At 40.8% G+C, this 19,045-nt stretch overlaps 1 protein-coding gene across 3 annotated transcripts in view; it reads right to left on the bottom strand.

Moving 5' to 3' along the window:
- The window catches only part of sema5ba (sema domain, seven thrombospondin repeats (type 1 and type 1-like), transmembrane domain (TM) and short cytoplasmic domain, (semaphorin) 5Ba), a 378,099-nt gene that overhangs the window by 50,219 nt on the left and 308,835 nt on the right, over positions 1-19,045 (bottom strand). For all 3 annotated transcript variants that reach the window (XM_072445266.1, XM_072445269.1, XM_072445267.1), the window contains exon 13: positions 921-1,038. In XM_072445266.1, coding sequence (XP_072301367.1) covers positions 921-1,038 — 118 coding nt within the window. The remainder of the gene's footprint in view (positions 1-920; positions 1,039-19,045) is intronic.

Below are 19,045 nucleotides of genomic sequence, written 5' to 3'. Positions count from 1 at the left end.
GTGAAGGTGGTGAAGGTGGTAAACGTGGTAAACGTGGTAAACATGGTGAAGGTGGTGAAGGTGGTAAAGGTGGTAAAGGTGGTGAAGGTGGTAAAGGTGGTAAAGGTGGTAAACATGGTAAACATGGTGAAGGTGGTAAAGGTGGTAAAGGTGGTAAAGGTGGTAAACATGGTAAACATGGTGAAGGTGGTGAAGGTGGTAAAGGTGGTAAAGGTGGTAAAGGTGGTGAAGGTGGTAAAGGTGGTAAAGGTGGTGAAGGTGGTAAAGCTGGTAAACATGGTAAACATGGTGAAGGTGGTGAAGGTGGTAAAGGTGGTAAAGGTGGTGAAGGTGGTAAAGGTGGTGAAGGTGGTGAAGGTGGTAAACGTGGTAAACATGGTGAAGGTGGTGAAGGTGGTAAAGGTGGTAAAGGTGGTGAAGGTGGTAAAGCTGGTAAACGTGGTAAACATGGTAAACATGGTGAAGGTGGTGAAGGTGGTAAAGGTGGTAAAGGTGGTGAAGGTGGTAAAGCTGGTAAACGTGGTAAACGTGGTAAACATGGTAAACATGGTGAAGGTGGTGAAGGTGGTAAAGGTGGTAAAGGTGGTGAAGGTGGTAAAGGTGGTGAAGGTGGTGAAGGTGGTAAACGTGGTAAACATGGTGAAGGTGGTGAAGGTGGTAAAGGTGGTAAAGGTGGTAAAGGTGGTAAAGGTGGTGAAGGTGGTGAAGGTGGTAAACGTGGTAAACATGGTGAAGGTGGTGAAGGTGGTAAAGGTGGTGAAGGTGGTAAAGGTGGTGAAGGTGGTAAAGGTGGTAAAGGTGGTGAAGGTGGTAAAGCTGGTAAACGTGGTAAACATGGTAAACATGGTGAAGGTGGTAAAGGTGGTGAAGGTGGTAAAGGTGGTAAAGGTGGTGGTAACCGTGGTAACCGTGAGTCTTACGGGGCAGACGGAGATGTTCTGCTTCCACTGGCTCATGTTGGAACTGTCCTCTAACGTGGTGCAGCGTCTCTGTCTGAAGTCCCAGCCACAGTATGGGTCCCGAGCCTCCAGACACAACCTGAGAGAGGGACAGAGGGACAGAGGGACAAAGGGACAAAGGGACAGTAAAGACTTCAGATTAGTCGTGTAGATGTTGTAGTTTGAAGGTGGAAAAGTGCTATATAAATACACTGTAATAATGATGATAATACTAGTTGTGGAGGGTTTTTGAGTGTTCAGCGTTCATTCAGAAGTGAAACATACACTTGTAGATGGGAGCAAAAGTATCTTGAAATGAAAACCCTTGTCCAGATCACTACCTCTGTGACCTTTGTGACCTTTGTGACCATCCATAGGTTTCAAAATGATGAAAAAGTAGAACCGCTGCTCTAATAATGAAACATTTTAAACTAAATATTGTGTTTTGAATGGGAAAAATGCTCAAATGTTGCTCTGTGCACTGCAGCAGGTGTTAAGCTAACCGTTCCTCACCGCTAATGCTAACTTTAATCAAAATAAGAATTAAAAAACAAATTAAAGTGTGAAGTAAAAACTGTCTTTTTGTCTGTCTGATTTTTTAAGATTATTTCAGTTTGATGTATTCATCTGTTTTATTTTGATAAAATGTTTGATACCTCAACATAGCATTAGCGTTAGCATTGAGACACAAACACGCTTTTTATATACGTGTCCTTTGGGGAAGTATTTATTCTATTTTATTAATTCCTAAAATATAAAAGACATCATCAGTGTCACTACAAAGCTAATCATACAGAAAATAGATTAAATGGAGCAGAAAGAAGCGCAATCTTATGTTTCCAACGTCTTTTTTTAGCTTGTACTGACCGTTTAAAACATCACATTACACATTTCCATTTCAATAACACGTCTATACAGCAGAAAACAGCAAACATTCCTCTCACTCGTGACTGTTAAAGGCTCTTAATGAACATGTCAACACTGGTGTCGCTCCGCTCGAGCACTCGCTCTGGCCCGTTCAATTACAGCTAAAGCCGCTAACGAAGGAGCTAAGCCTCCGGAACTGCAGGGGACGCTCCAGGAGGGACACAAATTAACGCAAAGCAAATGAGCGGAAATAAAAAGAAGTCAATAGTCGATACTGAAATATAAACGTGACACTCACAAGAAAAAATCACATAAAATGAATAGTTTTAGAACGATCTTGAGCTTGAACAGAACGAGAATAAGACCCATGTTAACATAAGGAAACTACAATTGTCTAGTGTTGAAAATGTCATTCTATTGTCAAAAATACAGTATTTTTCATTGTGGTGTTGTTTTAAACTGAAAGTGAAATTTTAGTATTTTAGTATCGTGACAAGCGTAACATACACTATATCACACTATATTACACTTTATTACACTATATCACACTTTATTACACTATATTACACTATATTACACTATATCACACTTTATTACACTATATCACACTATATTACACTATATCACACTTTATCACACTATATCACACTTTATTACACTATATTACACTATATTACACTATATCACACTTTATTACACTATATCACACTATATTACACTATATCACACTTCATTACACTATATTACACTATATCACACTATATCACACTTTATTACACTATATCACACTATATCACACTATATCACACTTTATCACACTTTATCACACTATATTACACTTTATTACACTATATCACACTATATCACACTATATTACACTATATTACACTATATCACACTTTATTACACTATATCACACTATATCACACTATATCACACTTTATTACACTATATTACACTATATTACACTATATCACACTTTATTACACTATATCACACTATATTACACTATATCACACTTCATTACACTATATCACACTATATTACACTATATCACACTTTATCACACTATATCACACTTTATTACACTATATTACACTATATTACACTATATTACACTATATTACACTATATTACACTATATCACACTTTATTACACTATATTACACTATATTACACTTTATTACACTATATTACACTATATATACACTATATTACACTATATTACACTATATCACACTTTATTACACTATATTACACTATATCACACTTTATTACACTATATTACACTATATTACACTATATTACATTATATTACACTATATTACACTATATTCCTGTTTAGTCCTGGTTTACTCACGGTTTGGATCTGGTTTAGTTTAGACCTGGGATGGTTGCCAAGGTTTATGGTGATTATGTGACAATAGAAAGATGTTTTCAAAAATAAATAATGATAATAAAAATACCATGTGGTCTTGACAGAGGAAGATATTCTAAAACAATTCAGGAAAAGTAACATTTTGTCTGTTTTTTTCCTTTCGATACTTGTTTAAATGAGTCTCTAGTTAGTATCGATTAGTCCACAAAAAAGAAGAGGAAAGAGGAAAGAGGAAAGAGGAAAGAGGAAAGAGGAAAGAGGAAAGAAGAAAGAAGAAGAAGAAGAAGAAGAAGAAGAAGAAGAAGAAGAAGAAGAAGAAGAAGAAGAAGAAGAAGAAGAAGAAGAAGAAGAAGAAGAAGAAGAAGAAGAAGAAGAAGAAGAAGAAGAAGAAGAAGAAGAAGAAGAAGAAGAAGAAGAAGAAGAAGAAGACATGTGTGTATTGAAAGCGAACACGAAGTTAAACTGCCAGAAAAAAACTTGAATTCTTAATTTTAATCTGGATTTGAGGAGTTTTGACTGTATAAAATTGTATTTAATTGGTTTCTAGGCATTTCTCACTCATTACAAGATAATTTAGCTTCAAGATTATATTTGTCTCAACTTTAAATCTGGTCTAAACACGTCACCATTCACCTCAGCGTTTACATGAAATCACATCAAAATAATACCAATTCACTTCCGCGAATAATGATATATATTCTATTGTCTTGCACGATGAACTCATGTATCATATTGTGGCTATATTTGGGTTCGATATTGCGTGAATTGAGCTTTATAAATACTTGAAGAACGAGTATTGAGACGAGCACAATCTAATCTGTGTCCGGCAAATAAATAACACGTCAAAAATGTCTGGAATTAAAAGACTGAGACAGGAGTTTCCTCAGAGCGTTCAACTCCTTCTCAAACCAGAGTCCGGGCGCAGAAGGCATGAATTATTCGTGCGGTGGAGCAGCGTTTTGCTTGAAGTGGAAGATCCTGGCGGCGTTGACGTCTCGGCGCTGCTTGTGGCAGCCTCGGGCCTCGGCGGTCAAACCCGGGTCGGCTGATCCAATATTGATTTGGTACAAAGGCAGCGAAAAAATACTAAATCATCACAAGTGTGAAAGTTGCGCCGGGGACTTTTCTGTTGGGTTTGCACTTGTGTGAGATCGAGTTACGCCGCAAACGAGTGTTTACGTGGACAAAGACACTCCCGGGATACTTTACATCGTCAGGGAACTGGCATAAACACAACCACAGGGGGCGCTGCGTCCTCTGGTGGGTGTGTCAGGACCAAAGAGAGAGAAGAATGGGCCTCAACAACAAGCACACAAGGGACGATATCACGTTTAAGTGTTAAAAAAGACATCATGATTTCACGATTCTTCACGATTTTTGAGACAGAACGACAGTGAAATCTTGAATTTTCTTTTGTTTTCTCGTTGACCGACGTGTCACTGATCCTCAAGTCTGTGAGCGACTTTATGAAACTGAACTTACTGAAAGACAAAATGAAGTAAATGTGACAAAAACAGCCAGATAAAAAAAGTAAAATATTTTGACGATAGATTGGACTAAAAATACTTAACTTTGCTTCTAAAATTTTCACTATTATTATTATTTGTCTTATGTCATTTATGCTTATTTTTATTAATAACATGTTTTTATATTTGTTCTTGAGACCTGAATAATCATGATTATCGATTAACCTGAAAAACTTGACGTCCCTAATTCAAATCATATCAACTTATATATTAGATATTCTCATGTAACTAAATCTATGTGGCATTTTTAATCATGTGGGACACAATCATCTGTTACCGTGTACTTTAATACTCTTAAGGCAAATAACGAGTATTTAAACCACAGTGAAAACAAACTCAGAATCAAGACATTTGTACTGTTTAAAATCTATTTATGTTCACGTTTATCCACAGAATCTGCTAGAATAAATAACGAGCCTATAATATTTTGTGTATTAAAATAATGTGTTAAAATACTACGTCTAAAATGCACCAGAATACCAGAACTTACAGGTGATTTATTCAAACATAAATACCTCTCCAGTCTATTTTTCTTCGCCTCTAATTATTGAACGGCGTTAGTCAAATATTGGGCGGCGACTGCGACCCAAATGCGTTTTAGGGCGAACGGAACCGGTGGAGTTTAGTTTTGGATCGTCTCGATGGCGTCGCTCCCGAGTGCGGCGCCTTCACCTTCAGCCGACGCCCGTTTAATTACGCCGCGTCCATGCAATCACCGAATGAGCCCCGACTGGTAATTACGGCCCGTGTCGACCCCGCCCGCTCCGTGGTGACCCCGCCCGCTCCGTGGTGACCCCCGCGGCCGCTCCGGAGGGCGGCGGGAGGAGGAGCGCCACATTTAAGCGCTCAAGGTCGGACATTTTGAATGGCTTTTGCCGCCGCAATGTCCCCGGCATCGTTCGAGCGGTTTCGGTGGTGCCATTACGCCGACGCTCTGAATACGGCCATCATCTTAATGCCGGATCGCTCAGGTGCAAGGTAAATAATGTTGTGCACAATTAGCCCGGGGTTAAATGCTGCTTGGAGGTCTGAGACGTACACGGGAAAAGGACACATAAACTCTCTTTTATTCTAGTCGTTTGAGTGTAATTACTTTGGAGGCAGATTATTGGGAAAACAAACTCAGAAATGTAATAAAAATAATTAAATAAATGTAAGGTAAACAGAAATATGATTAATATTAGCTTGTTTGTCTTGTTTTAAGATATTTCTGACAAATTTTGCTACTTTAAAAAAATGAAATAAAGTCACTTAGCTCGTTCCTTTTTTTTTTTCTTTTTTTTTTTAGAGGATTGTTGGGCTTTACTGGACTGGTCAGTGTTGCATGAACTGGAGATGAGAGAGGGAGGGACATTCAGCATTGTCAGGAGCCAGAATCAAACTCACTGTGGCCGCTGCACACGGAGTCTGGCATGTGTGCGATCCACTCCGCCACCGAGCAGCACACCGAGCCGGTTCTTTATGTTTTTTATTGTTTTTTGAAGGATGTTTGGGCTTTACTGGACTGGTCAATGCTGTATGCAATGGAGATGAGAGAGGGAAGGACATTCAGCATTGTCACACGGAGCCTGGCATGTGTGCGATCCACTCCGCCACCGAGCAGAGCAGCACACCGAGCCGGTTCTTTAACGAGATTGGTCGTCCTCAAAAACTAAATTAGTTTTGGAACGCGTCCGATTGCGTTTACGTTAGCTTGCTAGCTCAACACGGGTAATTAATGAAATAAAAGCAGCATGTTTTTCTGCCGCTTCGTTAAAAACTGACCGTAAACCCCGAAATGTAGGGACGCCAGGCCAAAAGGCTAAAACGTTCATGCTAAACGAACTTTGGCAATTCCTTTCCCGATAATGACACAATCTCGATCGCTGCGGTGGACGCCATCGATCGAGAGACAAAGCTGACGCAGGAGTCGAAGGCGCGCTTTTAAAAGGTGAAAAATGCGCGCGGCGTGAAGTAAAAAAAGAGCTGACGTGCTAACGGCGGAGCGGGCGGCGACCGGGTTAATGGCGGAGCACTCAGCGAACTGCAGCGCGCGGGCGGAAAAGAGCGGGCGCCAGTGCGAACGCGCCGAGCAACCGCAGAGGACGAGGCCGTTAATGTAATGAAAGTTCATTTCTGTGTCGGGTAAAAAAGGGACGGACAAAACCAACACGGGAATCGCACCAGGGAATCGCCACGGAAACGGTCAAAACTACGACACGACTACGAAGCTGCATTTTGAGCATGTGATCATTTTAGAAGTAAATACAGTTTACTTTCAATCTCCAACACAGACTTTTAATGAACAAAGGGAAAAGACACACATGTTTCAACTGTATTTCCTGCTTGTCCTGTATGTCCTGTATGTCCTGTATGTCCTGTATGTCCTGTATGTCCTGTATTTCCTGTATGTCCTGTATGTCCTGTATGTCCTGTATTTCCTGTATGTCCTGTATTTCCTGCTTGTCCTGTATGTCCTGTATTTCCTGTATGTCCTGTATGTCCTGTATTTCCTGTATGTCCTCTATGTCCTGTATGTCCTGTATGTCCTGTATGTCCTGTATGTCCTCTATGTCCTGTATGTTCTGTGTGTCCTGTGTGTCCTGTATGTCCTGTATGTCCTGTGTGTCCTGTGTGTCCTGTATGTCCTGTATTTCCTGTATGTCCTGTATGTCCTGTGTGTCCTGTGTGTCCTGTATTTCCTGTGTGTCCTGTATGTCCTGTATGTCCTGTATTTCCTATATGTCCTATATGTCCTGTATGTCCTGTATTTCCTGTATGTCCTGTATGTCCTGTGTGTCCTGTATTTCCTGTATGTCCTGTGTGTCCTGTGTGTCCTGTATTTCCTATATGTCCTGTATGTCCTATATGTCCTGTATGTCCTGTATGTCCTGTATTTCCTGTATGTCCTGTACGTCCTGTGTGTCCTGTGTGTCTTGTATGTCCTGCATGTCCCGTATTTCCTTTATGTCCCGTATGTCCTGTATGTCCTGTGTCCTGTATGTCCTGTATGTCCTGTATGTCCTGTATGTCCTGTATTTCCTGTATGTCCTATATGTCCTGTATGTCCTGTATGTCCTCTATGTCCTCTATGTCCTGTATGTCCTGTGTGTCCTGTGTGTCCTGTATGTCCTGTATTTCCTGTATGTCCTGTATGTCCTGTGTGTCCTGTGTGTCCTGTATGTCCTGTATGTCCTGTATGTCCTGTGTGTCCTGTATTTCCTGTATGTCCTGTATGTCCTGTATGTCCTCTATGTCCTGTATGTCCTGTATTTCCTGTATGTCCTGTATGTCCTGTATGTCCTGTGTGTCCTGTATTTCCTGTGTGTCCTGTATGTCCTCTGTGTCCTGTGTGTCCTGTGTGTCCTGTATTTCCTATATGTCCTGTATGTCCTGTATGTCCTGTACGTCCTGTACGTCCTGTGTGTCCTGTATGTCCTGTATGTCCTTTATGTCCTGTATGTCCTGTGTGTCCTGTGTGTCCTGTATGTCCTGTGTGTCCTGTATGTCCTGTATGTCGTGTATGTCCTGTATTTCCTTTATGTCCTGTATGTCCTGTATGTCCTGTATGTCCTGTATGTCCTGTATTTCCTTTATGTCCTGTATGTCCTGTGTGTCCTGTGTGTCCTGTGTGTCCTGTGTGTCCTGTATGTCCTGTGTGTCCTGTATGTCCTGTATGTCCTGTATGTCCTGTATTTCCTGTATGTCCTGTGTGTCCTGTGTGTCCTCTATGTCCTGTATTTCCTTTATGTCCTGTATGTCCTGTGTGTCCTGTGTGTCCTGTATGTCCTGTGTGTCCTGTGTGTCCTGTGTGTCCTGTGTGTCCTGTATGTCCTGTGTGTCCTGTGTGTCCTGTGTGTCCTGTATGTCCTGTATGTCCTGTATGTCCTGTGTGTCCTGTATGTCCTGTGTGTCCTGTGTGTCCTGTGTGTCCTGTATGTCCTGTATGTCCTGTATGTCCTGTATGTCCTGTATTTCCTGTATTTTATCCACGGCTCAAAATATATTAGGATTTTTTTGATCAGATACTTAGTGTTGAACTTTAACATAAGTAGATCATCATTGTAAAACACAATATTGATCTAAAATGGGTTGCTAATAGAAACAGGCGCATTGGACGTCCCGATAAGCCCCGCCTCTTCATAGTGACACTTCATTGTAACAAGGGACAGCGATTATAGTATGAACACATCTTATGGATTAAAGTCTTTGCCGTCTATTCTTGCTCAATCCGCATCAGCAAATAAAGGTTCTGTCAGGGTACAGGGAGGTGGGCAGGGATAGGGGGAAGGTGCAAACAGGAATTTTCAGAACATTCAAGCCTCAAATGCAGGACAACACAGGATTAGCAGGAACCAAAATATAGTTTATACAGGGTACAAAAAAAACCCTGTAACTCTCTGTCAGTTTATATTTCTTTTTGTCAATTCTCCTGTTTAAAATCGGAACTTGACATCGGGACAAAACTGGAACCGAACTTGAATCCGAACCGGGACCAAACCCGAGTGGAGACCTCCACGCCGCGCTTGAAAGACGATCCGACAACTCCACGGATCCACCGCTTATGTTTAATTCACGTGTTTGTCCCGCGGCGCCCTTTATCAAATCAGTAAAAACAGCGTCCCCCGACCCATAAACCAGCGCGTGCGTCCGACCGCCGGCCCGACTATAAATCCTGCCCGCGCGCAAAAACGTTACTGGCATTTTAAAACATTTGTAGACGCCGCGAAATCGTCCGGCTTTTGTTTTAGTGCGAAACCTTTTAACGACGCTGCATTAAAAGACAATGTGTCGTTTGGAGGGAGGGAGGGGCGTGTAGCGTGTAGCGTGGCGGGACGTCGGGGGAATAATTACCGATCAGATGGCGAGGCTGATAAATTATGGATCGCGGAGTGGTGTTAGCGGCAGTGCTGGCTGATCTCCAGGAAAAGCAGGGCCCGGGAGGTTTACGCCGATGACAGAGCCGTGTGGGGGTTACGCTGATCCGGCGGTGGTTAACGTGTCCAAATGTCACGTGTGCGTACGCCGGATTATTTGGAATTCGAGCACGGGAGCGTTTTAATGTTACACAAGCGAGACACTCTTCTGGGCTGTGTTGCAAAAGCCTCGTGGCCACGGTTTCCTCAAAAAAGACATCTACGAATATAAATAAGACTTTTCATGGTTAAATAAAAAAATAAATTACGATATAGAATATACATATATTCACATATTTTTACTTCATTTATTTATTATTATTTGTATTATTATTATTATTATTATTATTATGGAACTGAGGACCTCATAAATAGGATCAATTAAACGAGCGTGAATGAAGCTAAATGCAACTCCACGTCTGTTTTTGATGAGGAAACTATGTTAGAACATGGTTTGAAGCTCAAAAAAGTGCGTTTAGCATAATAGGTGCTCTTTAAATACCGAAATGCATCCATTAAATCTTCAGATGAGTAACCACGTCTTAGATGGAACAGCATTTCAAGTCCCATGTTGTTTAAAATTCAGGCTTCGGCGTTTAAAACCTGAATCCTCCTGACTCCGCGCCGGAGTGAGTGCAACACCTGCAGATGTAATTTCACCTGCCGCTATAGAATTTGGCCGGGACATAAACAGCAGTGAGACGGGCTTTGTGGATGAGAAAGTATTTAACATTTCCTCCGTTTCCCGAATGGATTCAGCGCCAGCGATCCCGGATTCATGACGTGCAGAAGTGGACTCGAGTGCCACACATTACGAATATTTCCCCCGGAGGTATAAACTGCCCTCCTTCACTAACAAGGATTTTAATAATACAATTTGACCCGAGGCTAAAAAGCTATTCTCTCCCTGCGACTGCTGAGTGTCAGAATCCACTTGATTTGAAGCTGCAGGAAGACTCTGAGCTGTCGCTTCTCGGCTTCCCCTGGGACCGTCCTTTCCGTTCCCCCCCGTTTCCCCTCCTGCGGGAGCCCCCTTCTGTAAACCCCGTGGCTCTCCTCACTCCCAGGACGCACCGGGAGCTGTACCCTCCGGAGCGAACGCACACCTCCGGCAGCAGCAGCAGCAGCAGCCACGATGAGGCCAATTAGACCCGGGCGGGACCAGGGACTCCAGCTGCTGCGCTGTCACCAAAAATGTTCCAGGACAAAGCAAAAACGGAGAGACGAGGGCTGGCGGCCAAAAAAGAGAAACAAAAAAGAGGCTGAATCATCTCAAATGCAGCACAGGGGAACGAGGTTCAACCAGGAAATCACAAAACAGATCTAAACTGCCTCATTTTTCAAAGACTACAACTTTTTGTGACCCATTTGCAGATTCCCACAGTCGGATTCTTGCATAATTTTGGGCAATGATTTTACACGTTTTTCATTAGGACACTTATTTTTATTAATTTGTATTATTTGTATTTTATTTATTTTTCATTTTACTTTATTTTGTATTGTTTTAGTTTTGTTTAATTTATTTTAATTTAGTTGATTTATTTCATTAATTAAATTAAATTCAAATTGAAATTACATTTCATTTAATTTAATTTTATTTTACTTTATTTATTTATTTGGCATTTTATTTTTTGTATTTTATTTGTTTTAATTTTTTGATTTTCTGTATAATTTGTGTGTTGCTGTTGTCATTGTTCGTCTTGCTAAAAAGCAAATATAGATATATATAAACATTTTAAAAGCGACACTTGGTAAAAGCAGGACTGATATTACAAAGACAATCATGTTAATTGTTCGGTAAAAAACCTGCATAAATTAATTACACTCGAGGTTTTGATTCATTAAGAGAAGCACTTGACGTCAACTCCGTGAAGATTGTGTTTATATTCGACGTATACTTTTTAATTAAACAAGTTTCAGAACAATTAGGACAAGTGTTCGCCTCCTGCTAATGGATAAAGAAGAGGACGACACTTTCACCTCTCATGTTTTTGTCTTAATGGATTTTAGAAACACAAACCGTCAGCGTCGCCGTGACAACAGCATTTTTAATAACACGTCAAGTGCTCGTGTTTTTCTCATCACGCCTTCGTTTGGTGCGTGGTAAATATTTATCATAGTTTTACATCAGTCAAGTTGCAGTTTGTGACGAAAAACTGAAACGTAAAAGTTGAAAATGACAGGAAGTGGAGCCGAGTTCCCTCCGTGATGTCATCAATATGAGACGTCCGATCAAAAAGAAGCGAGAGAATTTACACGCAAAGCATTCTGTCATTGATGTGGATTGTGGCGCTTGTTTACAGCATGGTTGCTAGGTAACAGTTGTGAAAGGATCTCTGCCCTTGTCCAACCAGGAAGTGACATTATAAACTTCCACAAATGTGCGAAATGTTCAGTAAAATCTTAAATATGATCAAGTTTACTACGTTTGAGTGAAAAGTGCAGTCGAACCTGTCACATGCCCTTTAAAAGTGAAGAGGAAGATGATGAAGAAGAAGAAGAAGAAGAAGAAGAAGAAGAGGCAGGAGGAGAAGAAGAAGAAGAAGAAGAAGAAGAAGAAGAAGGAGACGAAGAAGGAGACAAAGAAGAAAAAGATAAACAAGAAGATGAAGAAAAAGAAGAAGAAGAAGAAGAAGAAGAAGAAGAAGAAAAAGAAGAAGAAGAAAAAGAAGAAGAAGAAGAAGAAGAAGAAGAAGAAGAAGAAGAAGAAGAAGAAGAAGAAGAAGAAGAAGAAGAAGAGGAAGAATCATTTCCATCCATGCACGGCTATAATTACATGTTAATTTGATGTATTCATAATGTGGAGCTTCAGTGTAGAAGTCCTTTGGGGGGTTTTCCCTCTTCAGCTCTCACTTTCCTTCTCTTTTTGTGACATGTTTTATATAAATACGAAAATAAAGAAATAATACATAAATAAAAAAGAGGGAGAGAGAGGGAGAGAGTGAGGGAGAGAGAACAGACAGAGAGAGAGATGAGAGCTGAACATTCATAAAGCCACAGCAGCTGTAATTAAGAGCAGAGGGACCTGTTTTTCACTCACTGGACTCAGGTTTTATCCACACTTCCAGGACTGGTATAAAACTAAATACAACATATGGATTTTGACGTTTGTAGACGAGTATTTAGAGTCAATCATCAACTTTTTGCAATATTAAATCACCTTTTTTTCTTATTTCTGTTGCTTTATAATGATACAAACAGAAACGTGACACAAACTAAAAAGAACAAAACCAACAGCGCAACGCGACAAAACGAAAAGAGAAGTCCATTTTTTGTCACATTTTACTTTATTTTGTCTTTCAGAAAGTGCAATTTTGTGAAGCCGATTACACGTCAGACCGTGGGAATGAAAGAAGATTAAAGCTTTCACTGTTGTTTGTTCACTGTCTCAATAATCGTGAATAATCGTTAAATCGTGATGTTTTTTCTCACAATAATCGCAACAGTTTAGATGGAATATTTGGCCCGTATTATTTGTTTTTTTTGTCTCAACTCAAGACCTCTGTGGTGTCTTTGTGGCTCCTCCTTCATAATCTAAAACAGCGAGTTTGATTCATCTGCACCAAGTCACCATTAATGCGTCAATTTTCCACGATTAACTTTGACAGCCTTTATTTACTCGAGTCACATTTACACGATTAAAATGACGTGCAAACTGCAAAAACGTCCACTTTCTTTCCTCTGATTACACACGGATTTTCACCTCGTTTAAATCATCTTAAAGGTCCGGTAACAATCAGTCTTGAGTACCTTTTTTTCCAGTATATAAGTCGCACTGGAGTATAAGTCGCACCAGCCAAAAATGCATAATAGAGAAGAAAAAAACATATATAAGTTGCACTGGAGTATGAAATGCGGTTGCAAGTGTGAAAATAACAAATAATATCACATATAAGTCGCTCCGGAGTATAAGTATATAGTATAAATATAAGTATAAGTCGCATTCTGGCCAAAACTATGAAAAAAGGTGCAACTTATAGTCCGGGAAATACGGTAATCTTTTTCTTTTTGAGTGTTCACACCTGCGACGGATCGGAAAAAGTCCAATAACGTCATTTCAGTCACGTGATCACGACCGGTTTGAGTCCGGACACTGCGGCTCCGACTCAGTATTTGGCACAGGTTTTTTCCCCACATCCTCCGGGTTCAGCGCAGCCCGATGGATGCGACGCCGCAGCGTTCGGACGCGGCCAAAATAAATCACGGACGGCGCGGGTCAGGACAGGGCAGGAGGGCGAGGCCAGCGCCGAGCCGGAGGTGCCAAGTGCCCGGGTCAAACATAAAACATAATTACGGAGAGTAGAGGACGGGAACAGTTTTCAAAGGATGTCGGACTGAAAATGCATTGTGCTGAATGGCGAGAGCAATTCAAAGTAGATGCGATGTTTGTTTCAGGCTATTCATGTCACACGCCAGTTTTACACGCTAATTATTGTCTAAAATAAAACACTGAAAAGTTTACGCGCTCAACAAGGACTTTAAACAAGGCTTTGACATGTTGTAAATGTGGTCGGTCACAGCCCAAACCTCTGATTCAGCCCTAATGCTAACTGCTAATGCTAACTGCTAACGCTAACTGCTAATGCTAACGACTATAGGCAAAAAAAAAATACTGCCACTGCCTCCAGAGTTCTAAAAGCCAAGTCAACCAAAAATATGTCTATGGGTGAGGCTATCGGGCCGTGTTACCAGTCAGATCTGTGGAGAGGCGAGCTCATTCACAGTAATGTTCGGAGGGCGGAGTCAAAATCTCGGCCAGCGCCTCCCGTCGGACGCTTCTGAGGCTTGAACGAGACACAAACCCGCCAGTCGCCGCTTGTGCCATGCCCGTTATTCAGACCAACGACCGCTGCTCCGGACGAAGCTCCTGATTGGTCGACCCTGAACTTCGTCGAAGGTTCCGAACGACGTACGGCGGAAAACGCTGGAGATGCGCGTCCACGTAAACTTGACGCAACATTTTTTCAAGGAATTCTTTTATTCTTTTCCGATTTTTTTCATCCCGACGCTTTATTCAACCGGACAATTGTACCGTGAAACAGAAAGAGAGAGTGCACGGGACATTCGGCAAACAGCTGAGGCCCGGAATTGAACTCACGACACGGCAAATGTGCGACGCCCTAAACAGTGGAACATTCCAGGCAAAGGAACGACAATTAGACTTTGTGAATGATTAATCGTGGCCAAATGAAGGCGACAGTCCAAACCACCGCGCTTCGTTGAAAAGGTCAGCGACAATTGAATTTTCAGAGTTTCGAAACCGAGAAACGGATCGATGGCAAACAGAGGACGCGCCACTTTAGTCTAATAAACTTCAGAGACGCTACAACTGTCCATTCATTAGCGGAGCTCGCTTACTGTACACGGCGAGGATTGGGAACAAAAGGGGAGTGAGGGACATTACAGTATCTTTAAAAGAATGTTAGAGACCTTTGCAGTCCTGATTTTTAGTGATAAAGGTGATAAAACACTAACAACTTTACTGCAAAGTCGTGTCTTAAACTGTAGTCACTTTTGGAACTGAAAAATGCATGTTTGTCGCACCTTTTTTCATCGTTTTGTCCGGGGTACCACTTATACTTATATTTATACTTATATACTTATACTCCGGAACGACTTATATGTGATATTATTTGTTATTTTCACACTTGCAACTGCATTTCATACTCCAGTGCGACTTATATGTTTTTTTCTTCTCTATTATGCATTTTTTGGCTGGTGCGACTTATAATCCAGTGCGACTTATAGTCCAGAAAATACAGTAATTTTTTGTGATACATCGGAAAAGAAAGGACACATTTAAAGGACAAATATTACGCATTATTCCTGTTGTTATTGGCCATTAAATATGCTCTTGAGTACCTTGAGTATGAAATGTCATCGCAAAAAAAAAACTTAATTTCTTCCACTGTCACTGGTTTATCCCACACGTGAAACTGAGCTATAGACTCCATCTACTGGCAGCAGAGGGGATTACACATCCGAGAGAAAAACATATTGGGAGGCAAGTGAGCAGACTTATGCAGCCGAGCAGTTGTAACGGCCGTGATTTGACGGCAGAAATGCTCAGAACGAGGCCGGCGATGCTTTGTGGACTTAAAAACTGCACAGAAGATTCCCGGAGCCGTGTCGCGGATCGAGAAAACGCCGCACGTCGAGGAGATTCAGAAGAGTGTTTTTGGCGCTCGGAGGGGAGAGTGCTTTCTCACCGGGATTCATTAAAATAGCGCGAATGAAGCGAAATGCTACTCAAGGTGTGTTTTTTGAGGGTTAAAAGCTCAAAAAAGTCAATGTAGCATAACATGTGTCCTTGAATATCGGTAGTGGGAGTCATACCTACGGCGACGGCGGTGAAAAGTCGTCAAAATGTCGCCTATAAACTGGAAACTGAAACCCAAACAACTCGATTTGATTTGCAACGACACGCCGACAACTGCCTTTACCATAATACTCTACATTATTGTACATTATCGACTGGCGGGTCCCGTCTCCTCCGACACCGCACGTTACCCGCTTTGATCACGGACTGAATCAGCGGCGCTGGTCGGAAACGTGAAATGTGCCGGCGCCTGGCAGTGCTGACGGCGGCGGAACAGTCGCGTCGCATTGATTTTCGTTCACGGTAAAGAGACTCTATTCCGGGGCCCCGTTTATTCAGACCTTTTACTCTGTGAGCTGCAAGTCAGGCTCAACAAACAGCAAATCCATTCTGGTTCCACCGGTAATTAATACATGAATATAAGTATTTTCCAAAGCAGCTTGTTTGCTCATACTAAGTTTAGCGCTCTTTTGTCGGTTGACCAAACTCTGCTAATTGGTAATTGTAATCTATGGCACTGAATTGCATAATCGGCGAGAATGAATGATGAAATACTAGAAATACTACTAGAAAACACACTAGAACACAAAGTAGATAGTGTTTTTTAGCTTAAACTCGCATCCAGAAAAGAACACATTGACTTGGACACTAAAACGTACTTAAAATGTTGCACGGCACGTTTAACTATGACAATAATGTACTGCATGTCGTGTTTTATGGCTCAATGGGCTTGAACTGGCCCTCGGAGATAAATAAAGCGATTGATTGATGATGGCTCCTTATGAAAAAGCCAGCACATCTCTTCTATTATAACTATCATTTTGTTATGGTACATCTGTCAAAACTTCAACTCCTTCAACTCCCAGCATCCCTACTTCTACTTCTACTACTATTATCTACTCATAATCAACCGTACAGTTCAATATACGACAGTAAAAACGATATATTGATTTGAGCTGCTCATTTAACGTATCATTTATACCTTTATTTAACCAGGAACCACTGAGATTCAGACTCTCGTTTAACATGGAACGGAAAATCACCAAACACGACATTATGAAAACCAGCTCTCTCACCAACAAACAAACAAACAGACAATTCTCATTCATCACATTTCTTTTTGCGCTGTCTGGAATTTTTATCGAGTGACAAAACAGCTTCCAATTTCAAGGCCTTTATGTCGATTACGCTGGTGGAAAAGCAGTTGTGATGAGGAGCAGAGCCGGTAAGTACTGGAGCTGACAGTGAGGAGATTACTCAGGTACTTCAGCAGCATTATTCAATCCAAGTGAACAACTATTGACTTTCCACACACACACACACACACAAAATAGACCCAAAGTCGCAATAAAGACGCAGACTTGGCCACTGTAATTGCACCCGCCGCTTCACTTGTGCTCCGTCCATGTCACGTAAGACTTACCGGTCATTTCCACCAATCACGTCCACGCTGTGTGTATATATATGGTCACTTCCTGTTCCTGTTTCCCTGTGGCGTCCCGTTCTCCCCTTCTCCTCGCTCGCCCACAGCTCTTACTGCAAATAGCCGCTCCTTCAGTCACCGTGAGTCGATGCGTTTAGCCGCTGTCACGGCGCTGGATCTATTGCCGCGGCGACCTCAGAGGGGTAAACAAGGCGCCGCTTTATAACAGGGAAGCAGAGCGGGAAGTGAGGCGGCGGATGAGGAAACGTTACAAGGAGCGCGGTTATATATCTAATGTTATATGACTGATTGGTGCTATAAAATGTTAAATATCTAATGTTATATGACTGATTGGAGCCATAAAATGTTAAATATATGATGTTACATGACAGATTGGTGCTATAAAATGTTAAATATCTGATGTTATATGACTGATTGGTGCTATAAAATGTTAAATATCTGATGTTACACGTCTGATTAGTGACATAAAATGTTAAATATCTAATGTTATATGTCTGATTGGTGCCATAAAATGTTAACTATCTGATGTTACATGACAGATTGGTGCCATAAAATGTTAAATATCTGATGTTACATGACAGATTGGTGCCATAAAATGTTAAATATCTGGTGTTACATGACTGATTGGTGCCATAAAATATTAAATATCTGATGTTATATGACTGATTGGTGCTATAAAATGTTAAATATCTGATGTTATATGACTGATTGGTGCCATAAAATGTTAAATATCTGATGTTATATGACTGATTGGAGCCATAAAATGTTAAATATCTGATGTTACATGACTGATTGGTGCCATAAAATATTAAATATCTGATGTTATATGACTGATTGGTGCTATAAAATGTTAAATATCTGATGTTACATGACTGATTGGTGCTATAAAATGTTAAATGTCTGATGTTATATGACTGATTGGTGCTATAAAATGTTAAATATCTGATGTTACATGACTGATTGGTGCTATAAAATGTTAAATGTCTGATGTTATATGACTGATTGGAGCCATAAAATGTTAAATATCTGATATTACATGACTGATGGGTGCTATAAAATGTTAAATATCTGATGTTATATGACTGATTGGAGCCATAAAATGTTAAATATCTGATATTACATGACTGATTGGTGCTATAAAATATTAAATGTCTGATGTTATATGACTGATTGGTGCCATAAAATGTTAAATATCTGATGTTACATGACTGATTGGTGCCATAAAATGTTACACGTCTGATTACTACATGAATTACTTACGACATATGAGGTAAAAAAAACAGGGACGTCACGTGATCAGGTTAATCGATAATTGTGATTATTAAGTCAAAATATCAATCGTAAACAAACTTAGCTGCATCTATAAAGTACTTTTTTATCTGGCTGTTTTTTGTCACATTCACTTTGTTTTATCGTTCACACAGTTCAAGTTCGTAAAGCTGGACACAAACTTGAGAAATAGCAGTTTGTTGGACGAGATTTCACACGGTCTCGGCAGTAATGGTGAATAATCGTGAATAATCGTGAATAATCGTTAAATTATACGTGGAATTAGACACAGCTGATCGATTACTCTTTCGATTAGTTGTTTGGAACGCAAAAGTCACGCGATGAAAATGTTTTTTTTACTACATTTGACCCGGATGACCCTGAAGTAAAGCGAGGATCCTGCACATTT

Source organism: Eucyclogobius newberryi, unplaced genomic scaffold (assembly GCF_026437365.1).
Source record: "Eucyclogobius newberryi isolate DKJ021-1_F unplaced genomic scaffold, fEucNew1.0.hap1 SCAF_14, whole genome shotgun sequence".
Classification (NCBI taxonomy): domain Eukaryota; kingdom Metazoa; phylum Chordata; class Actinopteri; order Gobiiformes; family Gobiidae; genus Eucyclogobius; species Eucyclogobius newberryi.
Note: the sequence above shows the minus strand (reverse complement) of the source record. Positions and strands in the feature narration are given on the sequence as shown.